At 41.9% G+C, this 17,704-nt stretch overlaps 1 protein-coding gene across 1 annotated transcript in view; it reads right to left on the reverse strand.

Moving 5' to 3' along the window:
- Positions 1-3,739: 3,739 nt before the first annotated feature.
- KLHL24 (kelch like family member 24) overlaps positions 3,740-17,704 on the reverse strand; it is a 74,606-nt gene continuing 60,641 nt past the window's right edge. The window contains exon 7 of the mRNA XM_029067348.2: positions 3,740-5,085. Coding sequence (XP_028923181.1) covers positions 4,885-5,085 — 201 coding nt within the window. The 3' untranslated portion in view covers positions 3,740-4,884. The remainder of the gene's footprint in view (positions 5,086-17,704) is intronic.

Raw genomic sequence — 17,704 nt, forward strand, 5'->3', positions numbered from 1 at the left:
TCCCCTTAGAATTTTCTAGAATTAGCTACTGATTCATACTTTCCGGCTCATGAGGATTCTGGTGCACAACAGTGGAGGAGAATGCAGAGTCAAGTTAGTTAATGTCTATCTTATGGCAACTTTTGGCCATAGGGGCATGCATTACCAAGTGCCTGAGGAAACTGGGTTTTTGTTTGTTTTGCTTTGTTACTCAAAGATAAATGTAATGCAAGCAACAGGAGTCTGGCTTCTAATACCCCTGAAGAAATGATTTCAGCAAGGGCAGAAATCACAATGAGGTGAGCTTTTGGTAAAGATCGTTGGCACCTTGATTTCACTCGAATCAGAGCAGCTTTGAGGAATCTTCTGAAAGAACTAGAGATCTTAACGTTAGGCCCAGCATGGCCGGTAAGTCTTTCTCCCTGGAAAGCATAATCTGAGATATTCCACAGGTGAGATTCAAGCCACTTCAGCAAATACATCTAAGCCATGCAGCCTCTTCTTTCTTATGAGTTAGGACAAGTTGAAAGCACTTGCCCAGTTGTTGTTTGGGCTCTCACAGCAAATTTTATGCTCTGCTGCCCTTTTCAGAGTACAGAGAAAAACCTGGTTTGCCTTTTCTAGGTGGACAAAAGTAAAACCACGGAACTTTTGTCTTTCCTGAGTTTCCCTATAGAGCATTTGACAGAAGCGATACGTGAAGAGTTTTCCGAGATTCCCGATGAGAAAACGTATCAACTACTGCCACGTTTTTTTCCCTTTGAAAAAAGGACAATGAACGTTCAAATTTTACTAGATGGGAAGTCACGCATTAAAATCAGTATTAGAAGACCAGAATCGCAAGCGTAATCAGAGTCCTGCTTATTAAAATTCCACCACCAAAGGTACAGTAGCGGCAAGCAGGTCCCTGACTGGGCATTCGATTCTTCTAGAAACTTCTGGGTGGCAAGGGGGCATATGCTTAAACACTTGAGTCACCTGATTTTTTCAGTCGGCGGATAGTGAAGATCCAAGAAGCCCTTTCAGATCACATTTTAGCGGGGGAGGCGATGGTTGGGTTGAGAGAGAGGAAAGGTCTTCACAGCCCATCTGAATTAAACAGGAAAAATCGTGGAAGACATCTTCCAGTGTTTAAAGCCTCTCCTCCCCTTGCTCCGAGAAGGAATCATCAACCTCGGTAGGAAGTCTGAGTTCCCTTCAGCTCTGTGGACAGACCATAGAATTCCAAACTCTTCCGACTCCAACAGTGACTTGCCATATGACGTTCTACATTACGTTCTGTGAACCGCAGAAACCATTCACCGTTTACCTACAACTTTCGGTGTGGTGAGAGTAACAGTAATTGATTGCTTGCTGAGTGGCCTTGGGCAAGTCACTCACCTTCGCTGTGCCTCTGTTTCCTCATCTGTAAAATGGAGATTCAATATCTGTTCTCCCTCCTACTTAGACTGGGATCCCCATGAAGGACCATTTGAAAAACAACAACGGCTAGAGTGCGATGGAAATAAAAAGTGCCAGGGATATGCACAGTGATAAAATTATTGGGGATTTTCTTAACTCAAAATCAAAATTTACTTTCACTCCATTTGCTTTTCTCTGATCCTTAAAGCAAATTGAGTCCTAAGAAATATATATTTTTAGAATATTGAAACACAACAGTATTGCCCCCAAAATCACCTGGACACTGCATGATGGCAATAACATTAATCATGGATAATAACGTAATTATGTAAATAACATACCAACACACCCAAATAATTTTTCATCTACTAAGTTCCGAGAACCTATCAAATACAGTACAGTGGGATGGAATATGATTCATGGCTAAAAGATTGGACAACTAAGACTTCTATACGGTTTCTCTAAAGCTATACATTTATTTTTTAGCAATCAAAGATAAGGTAAAGCTTTAAGAATGACTCCCAAGGGAAATATCCATTCGAGAAGGTTTTCTCATTACCCTAGGTTTTGCCAATTAGAGATTTTAGCCTTCCAATGGCTCTTGCATGTATACGGCCAATTTTCAGACTGATCATAAGTCATTTGTAACTGATTTGATTTGTTTAGATATTTAGACATAAAGCCTTTAGGATGTTTTCCCTTACTTATGCAACTAGCTAGTAATATGATTACAGTTCTTTTCCTTAATGAGGCACATCATGTGTTTTTAGCTTGGTTGATGGGGTACAGTCTTAACCTGGCATTCTGAATCTCTAAATGGAGTACAAGTCGTGAACCTTCACAGACGGTTCATCCCTTTTCCATATTTTTAATCGGCCAAAATAAATTGACCTGGACACCTTCCACTAAAAACACAAACATCTATGCAAGCTCAAGAGTAGTAAACAGCTGTACTTCTCCTGACCAGGATCAGAGATAATGGTCCTTAGCCTCTAGGCTAGGTTGAAATTGCTAAAAGTACATTATGAGATTTTAGGCACTGATGGAAGGGCAAGAAACAGCGTCATCATTGGTATAAGTTCCAACATCTGCTTATGCACAGATTCTGTTTCGTAGGGATTCAGCTCAGATTTGCTGTAAATTAAATGCACAAATGAAGATACAATAACAAAACACATGTCCACAACAGTTAAAATGGCACATAAATGGTAAAAATCTATGCTACAGGGACAATTGTCTTGAAAAACATGTTAGATGCCTGTATTTACAGATGGGCACTAACTTTACAATTATACATTTAAATGCAAAAGAGTCTTTGCACCAGAGCGTCCTATTATCTACAAAAGGAATTGAAGAGCAGATTACCGTCAGTGTCGAGTTACTTAAAAGGACAAAATATTTGCCACAGAGTGAAGGTTTAAATACTCAAATTTACCTCTAGTTTGATTTTAGGGGAAGCAGCGTGGCTTAGTGGAAAGAGCACAGGCTTGGGAGTCAAGGGACATGGGTTCTAATTCTGGTTCTGCCACTGGTCTGCTGTGTGACCTTGGGCAAGCTGCTTAACTTCTCTGTGCTTCAGTTACCTCAACTATAAAGTGGGGATTAAAACTGTGAGCCCCGCGTGGGACAACCTGATTACCCTGTATCTACCCCAGCACTTAGAACAGTACTCGCCACATAGTAAGTGTTTAACGAATACCGTCATCATCATCATTAGTATTTTTATTATTATTTTGATTTACCTGAAACACTATCTTAAATGCCCCAAATATTGTTTTCCACCTAAACAGGGTTAAACTGTGAATGTTAACTTTTTCTTAAGGTTATTAATCACAAGGACTAGTGTAGCTACTCAAAGCACAGCTTGGATGACAGAAACCCCGAAAAGGGCTAAGATTACATTTTCAATTTTATTGTGGACGTTTCCTCTGATTTAACAGGGCAAAATAATGGGATTCTATTTGTACTGCTAAATACACACAGAATCAATTCTAGCTAGGGTTTATCAAAAAGTTTCATGTTTTCTTTAAAAACTGAAATCTGGTTGTTTCGCTAAAATGACAGATGCTTTTTAAATTCATTCATTCAATAGTACTTATTGAGCGCTTACTATGTGCAGAGCACTGTACTAAGCGCTTGGAATGTACAATTGGGCAACAGATAGAGACCATCCCTGCCCAGTGACGGGCTCACAGTCTAAACGGGGGAGACGAAGTAGTCTCATTTTCTTGGGTTTCCCATAAAAAAGTGTCCTAGCTCTCCATTATTCCATATTTTGGCAATTCCAGAAAGGTAACAGAAACAGAAGACCTTAAGCAGCAATTCTCTGAAAAGGGAACTAGTCGAGATTCAGGACATCTGGAAGGTTACTAAGCCTTATTTATCTGCATCAGAATATATGCACGCTGCACCAAGGCTCAAGATAAATGCTCAGATGGGTACACAGACACATCCGCCCACATTGATTTCCTCTCTAACTACCCAGACCTCTTTGAAACCCGAGGCGAAAAGATCTGGAGAGAGACAACTTGTTCTTTGAAAGGATGCAGTTGATCCTGGCATTTTGCAAAACGGTTAAATAAACAAGAACTGCCCACATATACCTTTGACTATTAAACAGCATTGTTTCCATCCTCTTTCTGATAAGGTTAATACAGAACTGTTACTCCCTAGCTGTATCTGCTCGGCGTTGGAATTTTGAAAAGGTGGCTTACAGTGACCGCTTGTCAGATGAGGCAATCTTCGGGACAGGTTCAAGAAAAATAAGAACCGAAACATACCAACTGGTCGATAGGTGAAGGGCATACATTTCAAGAGTCTCGTATGTAGATTTCCACCAGAATTAATCTGTGGTTTCAGAGCACGGTTTCGGAGATTCCATAAAAAGCTTTCAGGAACAATAGCAGGTGTACAGAAGTGGCCAGTGAAGTTCAGAAGAGCTACTGTACCACTTCCAAGTTCTCACATTGATAGTACATCACCCCTCAATAATCATAGTCAATTTAAAAATCTATTTTCTTGTTATGAATTAATATAGGTTCTAACAGGGGTTAATTCCAATTAGAAATGGGCAAATCATATGTAACTTCCAGCTAGAATGAATATTCTTATTTTAATCACCTCTAGGTGCATAGATGCTTGGAGAGTAAGCGTATTTACATTTTAAAGGATTCGACACTAATGACTGAAAATGAGTATATTTATAGGTGCTACAAATCCTTGTGAAAGTACCCCTCCAAAATGCCAAGGACTTTGAATTTACAAAAAGGGAACACACTTATCAAATGAGCATACTATCAAATTAGGAAATAGAATTTCAATTACTGGAAAGGTTTGGGATGCCTTTTTCTATTTACAATTTGAAACAGAGTTTGTTTTTCAAAGCAATAATAGGAGCATTTTTACATGTGACACTTTTAGGAAAATGCCAGTTTCTCTTTATAGAGCTCTTGAGAATGCCACCTTGAATTGAGCGTTCTTACTGTTTGGTGAGGGCTTCTTTCTTTAGAGCTTAAAGCCTTTTTCATTGAACCTATGGATAGTTACACAGCCGTGATATGACACGGGCCTGGGCATTGCCGCTACTCCCGTGATGATACTAGTTGCCGGATCGTAACAGAGAATGGTGTCGGTTGCTTCTCCATTTTCTCTTCTTCCACCCAGGATGTAGATTTTGCCATTACACACAGACATGCCGCAGTTTTCCTGTTTAATCAGATGAGGGAAGAAAAATTGCATGACTATTAGCAATGAGATGGATAGAATTTTTTTTTTACATTACTTTACGAAATCCACAAAACAAGAATGAACCCGAATGAAGATCTTAGAGACAATGCTCCGTTATAAATCTATTTTCAACCACTCGAACATTTTGGGGAAATTGCTACCTTGGTCAAAGACTCGTTGGGATTGTTGTGTTTCACAATGATAGAGGGGGCATAGATGGCAGTATTTTCTAGGGGTCAAAGTAATGATTTCAGAGTTAAATTCATAGGGTCTTATTAAATAGTCTTTATACTTACTAAATCACCCCGGGAAAAATCATTCTGAGTTGAATGAACACAAATTTAAAATAACCACTGCACGCCGAAAGGAAGGAACATACTTCAAGGAGAAACAAAAGATGACTGTGATTTTAAAAAATCACCAGCAGTACTACTATCACTCCCTTTCAAGACCGAGGTCACTTCATTCTCAAGAAATTCGATTCCTGCCAATAATCCCTTTTGGATTCACTTTGCTCATCATTAAAAGGGGACCATATTGCTCAGTATGGACCTCGCAGGGCGTTTCTGAGGATTAATAAAGGCTACAGATATTTCTGAGTAAATTACTACTTGGGTGCTAGAAACCACGAGAGGACATTAACCCTCTGGATTCTCTTGGCTACTCTAGCGCCATTTTCCTCACCGTGCCCCGATCTCGTCTGTCTGGCCGCCGACCCCTTTCACACTTCCTCCCCCTCCAAATATGCCAGACCGCCACTCTCCCTGCCTTCAGAGCCTCATTAAAGTCACCTTTCCCCTGATTAGGCCCACTTTTCCTCGGCTCCCTCTCCCTTCTCTGTAGCTTATGCACTTGGATGAGTGACCCTCGGGTGTTTGTTATTCGCCCCCGCCCTCAACCCCGAAGCAGTTACGTAGGTATCTTTATATTATATACTATAAATTATTTATTTATATTATTATCCATCTCCCCCGCTAGACTGTAAGCTCACCATGGGCAGAGAACGTAGCTGCCGATTCACTTGTACTGTACTCTCCCAAATGCTCAGTACAGTGCTCCACGCATAGTAAGTACTCAATGAATACCATTGATGATGATGACGATCCTTTCAATCGTATTTACTGAGTGCTTACTCTGTGCAGAGATGATGACCAAGAAACATTAATGGTACTTGGTAAATATATGGTACCCTAGCAAGCTGAAAAGGTTGTATTCTTTGGAGTACCTACTTACTCCTAAGTAATAATAATGATAATATTAACAATTGTGGTGTTTGTGAAGAACCTATCATGTGCCAAGCACTGTGTTAAGCCCCGGGGTAGTTATAATTTAGTTTGGACACCATCCTTGTCCCTCATGGGGCTTACAGTCAAAATAGGAAGGAGAACAGGTATTGAATCCCCATTTTACAGTTGAAGAAACTGAGGCACAAAGAAGTTAAGTGACTTACTCTCCAAGGTCACACAGCAGGCAAGTGGTGGAGCTGGGATCAGAACTCAGAAGCTCTGACTTCGAAGCCCTGCTCTTTCCACTAGGCCACACCGCTTCTCTAGAAGTATTTACTGGGCCACTGATACCCAATACATCATTATGCATTTTCATCCAACAATTTAAAGTCTGCAATTATTTAATTACAGGAAAACATCCCTTCACCATTTTACTCCTAAAGCACAGTAACTTGGTTCTCTGAAGTCTAAAGGTTATAACATAGCAAAAGAAAAATTATTTTTTAAGCAATATCAAAGTCTTGAATTACATTTTTACACTTTAGATTTGGTCTTGTAATAAAACCCCAGAATTAATGGGGTTAATTACAATGATTAATAAAACTCCATTAAACATAAGTAAGACTCTCAGATCAACTTCACTTCAGAAGACATTTGCAGTCAAAATGGAAGAATTTGGTGCCAATAAGAGCAGTTAATAAGGCAAAACAACCCATAGTAAGTAATGGTTTATAACTAAGAGGTAGTAAAGACGATTGACTGCATTTGTTTTTCTAATCGAACGCCCTTGGAAAACTAGGTGCATGACTTGTCAGATCGGTAACATTTATTGGGGCAGGCTGCTACATATTTCGTAACCATTTGCATGACTAAAATAAATATGAAAGCACTTAAATATGAAAGCATTTTTCAAACCTAAATAAAAGGTAAAAAAAAATACTTCAAGTCTTTATTCTTGTGTTTTTAGGATTAAAGTAATCCAAACAAAGGTGGACTCAGATTTCTCTTCCTTTGCACTTGGATCTGTTACCTTTGGGTATTGATATTTGCCCCACCCTCAGTCCCACAGCTCTTTTACATTATTTATTGATATAAATGTCTGTCTCTCCCTCTAGGCTGTAAGCTCGTCTGCTAATTCTGTTGTACTATATTATCCCAAGAGTTTAGTACAGTGTTCTGTACATAGTAAGTGCTCAATAAATAGCACTGATTGATTGACTGATTGATTAAAACACTATCCTGCTCTTCAGTACTGTTTCATATTAACCAGTCTACACATTGCATTTGGTTCTTTTACTAAAAAACAAAAAACTGTGATTCTCAAATTATGGGGTGCTTGTCTTTCTAAAGACACTTGGGCAATAGGGCAGACAGTGTTTTGGTGAGAATCAGTGGCAATTTCCCTGGGTTTGCTACTAATCTGCAGCCAAACCCAAGCAGGATTTGCAGCTGAATTCAGTATAGCAAGAACTAAAAAATCCCAGCCATATGTTCATGGGTCCTTTCTAGTCATTCAGCAGGAAACATGTCACTTTGTTATTCTGTGCTTCACAAGTCCCTAGTAAAGTGCACTGCATTCATATGATTATTATAAATAACAATCAGAATGATGATTGTGGTATTTGTTAAGCACTTACTAGGAGCTAAGCACTGGGAGAGATACAAGATAAAAAGGTCAGATGCAGTCCCTGTCCCACAGGAGGCACACAATCTAAGATGATGGGGGAATAGATATTTAATCCCCATTTTACAAATGAGGAAACTGGAACAGAGAGAAATCAAGTGACTTGTCCAAGGTCACGAAGCAGGGAAATGACGGAAGCAGGATTAAAACCCAGGTTCTCTGACTCTCAGGCCCATGCCGTCCAACAGGCCGAGATGCTTCCCACAAAGGGGGTGCTCAATAAATACTGCTGTTACCACCACTCCTCCTATTACTACTACTGAACACTGTACTTACTAAGCACTTGGAATGTACAACTGGGCAACAGATAGAGACAATCCCTGCCCAATGATGGGGCTCACAGTCTAAAAGGGGGCGACAGACAGCAAAGTAAAACAGAACAAAACAAAACAAGACATCATCAAGATAAATATAATCAAGGAGATATACACCTCATTAACAAAATAAATAGGGTAATAAATAATATAGTAAGTGCTCAATAAATGCTATTGAATGAATGAATGAATAGTGGTACCACTGCTCCTGCTTCAAAATTTGAACTGCATTCGGTTATATTCCCAGGCTCAGTGGTTTGGTTCCTGCATCGCTGTGCTTTTGTTAATTATAAAAATGGGTAAGTGGGGAATGGTGGCCGGGGGAGGAGAGCTAACTAGGCTCATCTTATCAGTTCCTGTGGCCATGGGCTGGAGGTTCAGTGCCCAGGACAGGCACCTCCCCAGTAGATCCCTCTCTTGGGTCAGAGGGCGAGAAGGGGCAGAAAGAATGGATAGACTCATTCAAGAGGGGACAGGGAGAAAGGGAGAGGACACCTGGGGAGCCAAAATTGTGAGAAATAATCACTCAATCAGTGATATTTATTGAGCATTTACTGCGTGTAGAGCCCTGGATATAGTGCTTGGGAGAGTACCATAGGATTGGTAGAACTGATCTCTGCCCACAAGAAGCTTACTCTCTAGAAGGGGAGACAAGACCCTGAAATAAATGCAGATAAGAGAAAGGGAACGATATAAAGATATGTAAATAATACTAGTATTACTATCAATAATAATTGTGATGTTTGTTATTATTAATATTCATAATACTAACAATATTAATATTTGTAAAGTGCTTACTATATGCCAGGCACTGTACTAAGGTCTGGGGTAGATGCAAGCTAATCAGGTTGGACACAGTCCCTGTCCAACATAGGGGCACACCATCTTAATCCCTGTTTTGTAGATGAGGTAACTGAGGCACAGAGAAGTGAAGTGACTTCCCAAGGTCACACAGCAGACAAGTGGCAGAGCAGGGAGTAGAACCAAGGTCCTTCTGACTCCCAGGCTCGTGCTCTACCCATTAGGTCAAGCAGCACTGTACTAAACACAAGATCATCAGAGCCCATATGAGGCTCACAGTCTAAGCAAGAGGGAGAACAGGGATGGAAACCATTTTGCAGATGAGGGAACTGAGGCACAGATAAGTTAAGGATCTTGCCCAAGGTCACACAGCGGGTAAGTGGCAGAGCCAGGATTAGAATGCAATACCTCTGACTCACAGTCCCGTGCTCTTTCCACTAGGCCATGTTGCCGTGGGGCGAACATCAACGCTTAAAGCGTACAAATCCATGTACATCAGCAATGCAGAAGGGAATGTGAGTAGGAGAAATGAGAGCTTAGTTGGGGAAGCCCCCTTGGAAGAGATGTAATTTTGGTAGGGATTTGAAGGTGGGGAGAGTGGCAGTGAGTTGGATAGGAAGGGGAAGGAAATACCAGGCCAGAGGGAGGATGCGGGCAAGGGGTCAGTGGCAAAACAGACGAGACGGAGGTACAGTGTACAGCTTGGCTTTGGAGGAGCTAAGTGTGTGTGCTGGGTTGTAGTAGGAGATCAATGAGGTAAGGGCAGAATGGGAGAGCTGATTGGGTGCTTTAAAGCCACTGATAAGGAGTTTTCGTTGGACATATAAGTGGATGGAGGTTTTTGAGTAGGGGGGAGATATAAACTGACCTTTTTTTAGGAAAACGGTCCAGTTAGCAGAGTGCAGTAGGGATGGGAGTTGGGAGAGACAGAATGCAGAGATGTCAATTAGGAGGCAAATGCAATAGTCAAGACGGGATAGGATAAGTGCTCGGATCAGGGTGGTTACAGATTGGATGGAGATTAAAGGGTGGATTATAGAGATATGGTGATGGTAGAACAGACAGGTAGAATCAGTCAATCCGGAGATGGATTGAATATTTGTGTTGAGTGAGAGCGATAGCTCCCCCCTTTTTCCCTCTGCTCCCTCTACCCCCCTTCACCTCTTCGCAGGTAAACCCTCTTCTCCCCCCTTTCCCTCTCCTCCTCCCCCTCTCCCATCCCACCCCCTCAGCACTGTACTTGTCCGCTGGAGTGTATATATCTTTATCACCCTATTTATTTTGTTTATTTTGTTTAATGAGATGTACATCACCTTGATTCTATTTAGTTGCCATTGTTTTTACGAGATGTTCTTCCCCTTGACTCTATTTATTGCCATTGTTTTAGTCTGCCTGTCTCCCCCGATTAGACTGTAAGCCCGTCAAACGGCAGGGACTGTCTCTATCTGTTGCCGACTTGTTCATTCCAAGCACTTAGTACAGTTCTCTGCACATAGTAAGCGCTCAATAAATACTATTGAATGAATGGGTTACAGGCTTGTGAGACAGGGAGAATAGTGCTGTTGTGAAGATTATGCTATTTGCTAAGCATTTATTATGTGCCAAGTACTGTTCTAAGAAGTAGGGTAGATACAAGGTAATCAGGTTGTCCCACGAGGGGCTCACAGTCTTAATCCCCATTTTAGAGATGAGGTAACTGAGGCACAGACAAGTTAAGTGACTTACCCAAAGTCACACAGCTAATAAGTGGTGGAGCTTGAATCAGAACCCATGACCTCTGACTCCCAAGTCCAGGCTTCTTCCACTAAACCACGCTGCTTCTCTACTTCTGTCATCTACAGTCATGGAAAAATCAGGGGGAGGACAGGTTTTAAGTGGGAAGATGAGGAGTTCTGTTTTGGACACGACAAGTTGGAGGTTCAGCAGGACATGCAAGTTGAGATGTCCTGAAGGCAGGAGGAAATACGAGACTGCAGAGAAGGAGAGAGAGATCAGGGCAGAAAATGATTTGGGAATCATCAGCACAGAGTTGGTAGTTGAAGCTGTGGGAGAGAATGAGTTCTCCAAAGGAGTGAGTGCAAATGGAGAATAAAAGGGAACCCAAAACTGAGCCTTGAGGGAACCTCACCCCCCAGCCAGTTTCAAGGGTGGGATGCAGAGGAAGAGCCGGCAAAAGTGATCGAGAAGGAGCAGCCAGAGAGATAGGAAGAGAACCAGGAGAGGATGGAGTCAGTGAAAACAAGGTATGATAATGTTTCCAGAGGAAAAGGGTATTCCACAGTACTGAAGGAACTTAAGAGGTTAAGGAGTATTAGGATGGATTAGGAAACTGTTGGATTTGGCAAGAAGGAGATCATCGGTGACTCCTGAGGGGCAGTTTCCGGGGAGCAGCATGGCCTGGTGGAAAAAGAATGGGCTTGAGAATCATGGGAACCGGGTTCTAATTCCACCTCCACCACATGTCCGCTATGTGACCTTGGGCAAGTCGTTTAACTTCTGCCTCAGTTACCTCATCTGTAAAATGGGGATTAAACTGGGAGCCCTAGGTGGCAAAGGGACTATGTACAACCTGACTAGCTTGTATCTACCCAAGTGCTTAGTACAGTGCCTGAAACAGAGTAATTGCTTAACAAATAACATTATATAAAAAAAAAGATTGAAGGGGGAAGAAGCCAGATTGGGGGAGTCAAGGAGAGAATTGGAAGAGAGGAAGTGAAGGAGGCGAGTTGAGATAACTCACGCAAGGAGTATGGAGAGGAATGATAGGAGGGATATGTGGAGGATAACTGGAGGGAGATGTGGGAGTCAAAGGAGCGTTTTTTAGAAGATAGGATAAATGGGCAAGTTTGAAAGCAGTGGGGAAGAAGCCTTTGGAAAGTGAGCTGTTGAAGAGTATGGTCAGGGACAGAAGAAAGGAGAGGGGAAGTGTTTTGAGAAGCAACGTGGCCTAGCAGAAAGAGGGAATCAGAGAACCTGAATTCTTATCCCAGTTTTGCCACTTTGTCAGCAAGTCACTTCATTTCTCTGTGCCCAGCTCCCTCATCTGCAAAATGGGAATTGGATCCCTGTTCTTCCTCTTATTTAGACTGTGAGCCCCATGTGGGAACTGGGAATCCCTGGTGGAACCTTTTATCTTGTATCTACCCCAGCGGTTAGTACAGTGCTAGGCACATAAAAAGTGCTTAACATATTATAAGGTGAGAAGGAATAGGGTTGGAGGTACAGGTGGAAGGAGTGGTTTTTGAGAGGAGGTGGAAAAGATGGGGGAGTCAAGGATGGGGAAGGAGGAGTACTGATCTTGGGGGGAGAATTCCCCTTTTCCTAAATGTAGATTTTTTTTAATGGTACATGTTAAGCACTTGTTATTTGCCAGGCATTGTACTTAGCACTGCGGTACATCCAAGTCTATCGGGTTGGATGCAGTCCATGCCCCACATGGGGCTCACAGTCTTAACCCCTTTTATACAGATGAGGTAATTTAAGGACAGAGATAGTAAATGACTTGCCCACGGTCAAAGAGCAGAGAAGGTCTGCTCCTCTCTCCCCAGTTTTTACCTTTCAACTCCCCAACCACTGTACTTTCTGAGTGCTTTCAAGAAGGATGAGAAAAGGTCTTCAAACCACAAAACTTGAAAATGCAATTTGTCTACTCCTTTGCTACAAACTTTTCTTAAAGAGGGAGGCAATCAAAGTGTTTGGTTCAAAAGTAGCAAACTCATGGGTGTTGCAGTTAGACAGTTACCTATGAGAATGGTAGAGGTAGTGGTAAAGGAATCACAGAGACAGTTAATCATTTGCTAGATTGTCAGATACTTCTAGAGGTAAAATGCAGGAATGCTATGGATCATCAAGCACGTTTTCAGAGCTGGGGGAGATACAAGAAAATCAGGTCGAACACAGTCCCCATTCCATGAGGGGCTCGTAGTCAGAGTAGGAGGGAGAACAAATACTTAATCCTCATTTCACAGAGGAGGTAACTGAAGCCCAGAGAAGTTGTCACTTGCCCAAGGTCATGAGGCAGGCAAGCGGTGGAGCCAAGAATAGGACCGTATCTCCATCTTGCCTGTCTCACCACTGACCCCTTGCCCACATTCTCCCTCTGGCCCGGAACTCCCTCCCCCCTCGTATCCAACAGTCTACCACTCTCCCCACCTTCAAAGCCTTATTAAAATCTCATCTCCTTCAAGAGGCCTCACCCGACTAAGCCCTCATTTCCCCTACTCCCTCTCACTTCACTGTCCTGTATGCACTTGGATCTGTACCCTTTAAGCACCTGATATTCACCACACTTTCAACGCCAGAACATTTATGTACATATCCATAATTTTTGTTAATGTCTGTGTGAGGAAAGTATACTGTACTCTCCCAAGTATTCTGCACACAGTAAGCTCTCAAAACCTATCCCTACTGGTTGGTCGATTGACTGATTAATCACAGTTTACAATTCCATTTCCTTCCCATCTCTGAAGCCCAAATCTTGGCATTATTTTTTAAGTCCACCCTATCAATTATTCAAGCAGTAGCATTTATTGAGGACCTACTTTGTGCAGAGCACTGTACTATGCACTTGAGAGAAGACAGTAAAATTAGTAAACCCACTCCTTGCCTTCAAGAAGTTTATGCTCTAGTGAGGCAGACAGACTTGATAATAATATACAGATGAGAGAAACAGGAAAAGGTGATATGCACCGGAGATAATGCTTAAGTAACAGGGTGTGAAAGATAGGCACATATAAGGGCCCCAGCTGATTGTGAGACTGTAATGTGAAGTCTGTAAGGTCACTGTGGGGAGGGGAAGTGTCTTCCAATTCTGTCATATTATAATAATAATAGTGGGATTTAAGTGCTTACTATGTGTCAGGCACTGTACTAAGCGCTGGGGTGGATACACGCAAATCAAGTCAGAAACAGTCCCTATCTCATGTGGGGCACACAGTCTCAATCCCTATTTTACAGATGAGGTAACTGAAGCCCAGAGATGTGAAGTATATATTTCCATTACCCTATTTATTTTGTTATTGAATTGTACATCGCCTTGATTCTATTTAGTTGCCATTGTTTTTACGAGATGTTCTTCCCCTTGACTCTATTTATTGCCATTGTTCTTGTCTGTCCGTCTCCCCCGATTAGACTGTAAGCCCGTCAAACGGCAGGGACTGTCTCTATCTGTTGCCGACTTGTTCATCCCAAGCACTTAGTACAGTGCTCTGCACATAGTAAGCGCTCAATAAATACTATTGAATGAATGAATGAAGTGACCTGGCCAAGTCACACAGCAGACAAGTTGTGGAGCTGAGAGCAGAACTATTGTACTCTCCTAAGCGCTTAGTACAGTGCTCTGCACTCAGTAAGCACTCAGTAAATACATTTGAATGATTTTTTAAAAACAGCATTTCTTAAGCACTTACTAGCACTTTTCTAAGCGCTAGGGTAGATACAAATGAATTCGATTGGATAAAGTCCCCACCCTGCATGGGGCTCGCATTCTAAGTGGGAGGGAGAACAGCAGTACTGAAGCACAGAAAGGCGTGAAGTGACTGTGCCCAAGGGTGCACAGAAAGCATTTGGCAGAGCTGGGATTAGAACCCAGGTCCTCTGACTCCCAGGCCAATTGACTGTTTGGCCCCCAGTGAGTCCCCCAGTGCTCAGATGGTGCAGAAGTGCTGAAGGGGAAGTTGGAGAGGGATATGAGCCTCACGTGGGACAACCTGATTACCCTGTATCTACCCCAGCGCTTAGAACAATGCTGTGCACATAGTAAGCGCTTAACAAATACCAACATTATTATATATATATATATATATATATATATATATATATATATACATATATACACACATATATGTGTGGGTGGGTGTGGGTGTGTATACATATATATATATATATATATATATATATATATACACATCCTGGGGAGATTAGAGATTAATTGAGAAAGGATTCTTGGAGGCGATGTGATTTCAAAAAGGTCTTTGTGTTGGATTTGAAGTGGGAGGGAGTTTTGGGCAGGAGGAAGGGGTGAACGAGAGGTCAGTGGCGGGAGAGGGGAGAATAGACACAATGAATAGGTCAGCTTGAGAGAAACAGAGTGCAAACTGGGGTAGAGTAGCAGTGAGTGTGTATGCCTGCACAAGTCTCCCCACGCCACAAAAAATTCCACTTTTACCATTCCTGCCTGAATCAAGCAGAAACTCCTGACCACTGGCATTAACAGCCTTATTAAAGGCACATTTCCTCCAAGAGCCCCTCCCCAACTAAGCCTTCATTTCTTCTCCCACTCCCTTCTGTAACAACCTTTAGTCCCCCAGCTCTCAGCCCCACCGCTCTTATGTAAGTAGACAAACTTGATTTATATCAATGTCTGTCTCCCCATCTAGACTGTACTCTCTTAAGCACTTAGTTCGGTGCTCTGCACACAGTAAGCACTCAATAAATATGATTGATTTACGACAATTAATAGATTTTTCCCCTCTATTTTTCTACTCTTCATTCACTCCACTTCAGCTCATACTCGTCATTCCTCTCAAGATTCTCTGATTTTTTAAAATGATATTTAAGTGATTACTATGTGCCAGGCACTGTACTATGCACTGGGGTAGATACAAAAAAATCAGTTTGGACAGACACAGTCCATGTCCCACATGGAGCTTATAGTCTAAACCAGAGGGATGATTTAAATCCCCATTTTACAGAGGAGGAAACTGAGTCACAAAGAAGTGGTGACTTGCCCAGGATCACACAGCCAACAGGTGGCCCAGTGGATAGAGCATGAGCCAAGGAGTCAGAAGGACCTGATCCCAGCTCTGCCACTTGTCTGCTGTGTGACCTTGGACGTATCACTTAACTTCTCTGACCCTTAGTTACCTCATCTGTAAAATGGAGATTAAGATTGTAAGCCCTGTGTGAGACCAGGACCGTGTCCAACCTGAATACCTGTATCTACCTCAGTGCTTAGCAGTACAGTGCTAGGCACATAATAAGCACTTAACAAATGCCATAAAAAAAAGTGGGGGCCTTCAGCTCTCCGACTCCTAGGCCTGTGCTCTTTCCACTAAGACACACTGCTTCGCTACTCGCTGTACTTCTCTACTCTACTCTTGTTTTTCGCCATCCCAATTCCTTGCTCACCCCTTCTTTCCGCCTGAAATTTTCATTCATTCATTCATTCATTCATTCATTCATTCATTCATTCGAATTTATTGAGCCCTTACAGGGTGCAGAGCACTGTATCAAGCGCTTGGAAAGTACAATTCAGCAATAAAGAGAGACAATCCCTGCCCACACCGGGATTACAGTCTAGAAGGGGGGAGACAGACATTAAAAGAAGTAAACGGGCATCAATATAAACAAATAGAAATATAGATATATATAATTTTCCCTTCATGTTTGCCAAACCATAGCTCTTTTCATCTTCAAAGCCCTTCACAAATGTCCGATACATGTTCCCCTATACACGTATGTTCTCCCAACTTCCTATGCCATTTTTGTATATTCCCTACGCGCTCACTCACCTATATCCTTTTTCCTTCTTCCTCTGATTTACAATTACTTTAGTTTGTCTCCCTTACTAGAGGGTACACTTCTCAAAGGCATTAATTATGTCTACTAATTCTGTTACATTCTGCCAAATGCTTATTATGATAGTTTTATTAGTCCAAACTGCTCTCCTTGCCCTACTCTGACTTTCTGACTTTAGAAGTCTTTCACTAAGCCCTCATTTCTTCTTCTCACACTCCCTTACACCCTATATTTTTTTTTTGTTGGTATTTGTTAAGCGCTTACTATGTGCAGAGCACTGTTCTAAGCGCTGGGGTAAACACAGGGGAATCAAGTTGTCCCACGTGGGGCTCACAGTCTTAATCCCCATTTTTACAGATAAAGGAACTGAGGCACAGAGAAGTTAAGTGACTTGCCCACAGTCACACAACTGACAAGTGGCAGAGCTGGGATTCAAACTCATGAGCCCTGACTCCAAAGCCCGTGCTCTTTCCACTGCGCCACGCTGCTTCTCAATATTCATTCCTCCCTCAGCCCCACAGTACTTATGTACATATCCATAATTTAATTTATTTATATTGATGTCCGTCGCGCCCCCCCCCCCCCAGGCTGTAAGCTCATTGTGGAGAGAGAACATGCCTACCAACTCTGTTATTTTGTACTCTCCCAAGTACTTAGTACAGTGCACTGCACACAGTAAGCACTCAATAAATATGACTGATCGTTTGATTTCTGTGATATATAGACTAGCTTAGTAATACACTAATTCATTAGTATAGAATGACTTCCAATTTAATATAATTATCTTGAGAAAATTTAAAAGAAGTAATCTGAACTACATGAAAGCGTTCAAAAATGGACTAGGCTTAACAAAGCATAGCATGAATGGTTTTGTATTCATAGCTGTAGGTAGTATACTACATAACAAATAGAACAGGAACTGCTTCCTGATATGTGAATTAAGGTGTGCTTGCGAACATGGAGGTTTGAAAGCCTAGCACTCAAAGGATTATCTCAAAACCATTAGCTTAGTGGTGCCAAATCAGGGTACCATCACACATCAGTGTGATCTGGGG

The sequence above is a fragment of the Ornithorhynchus anatinus genome, chromosome 1 (assembly GCF_004115215.2).
Source record: "Ornithorhynchus anatinus isolate Pmale09 chromosome 1, mOrnAna1.pri.v4, whole genome shotgun sequence".
Lineage (NCBI taxonomy): Eukaryota > Metazoa > Chordata > Mammalia > Monotremata > Ornithorhynchidae > Ornithorhynchus > Ornithorhynchus anatinus.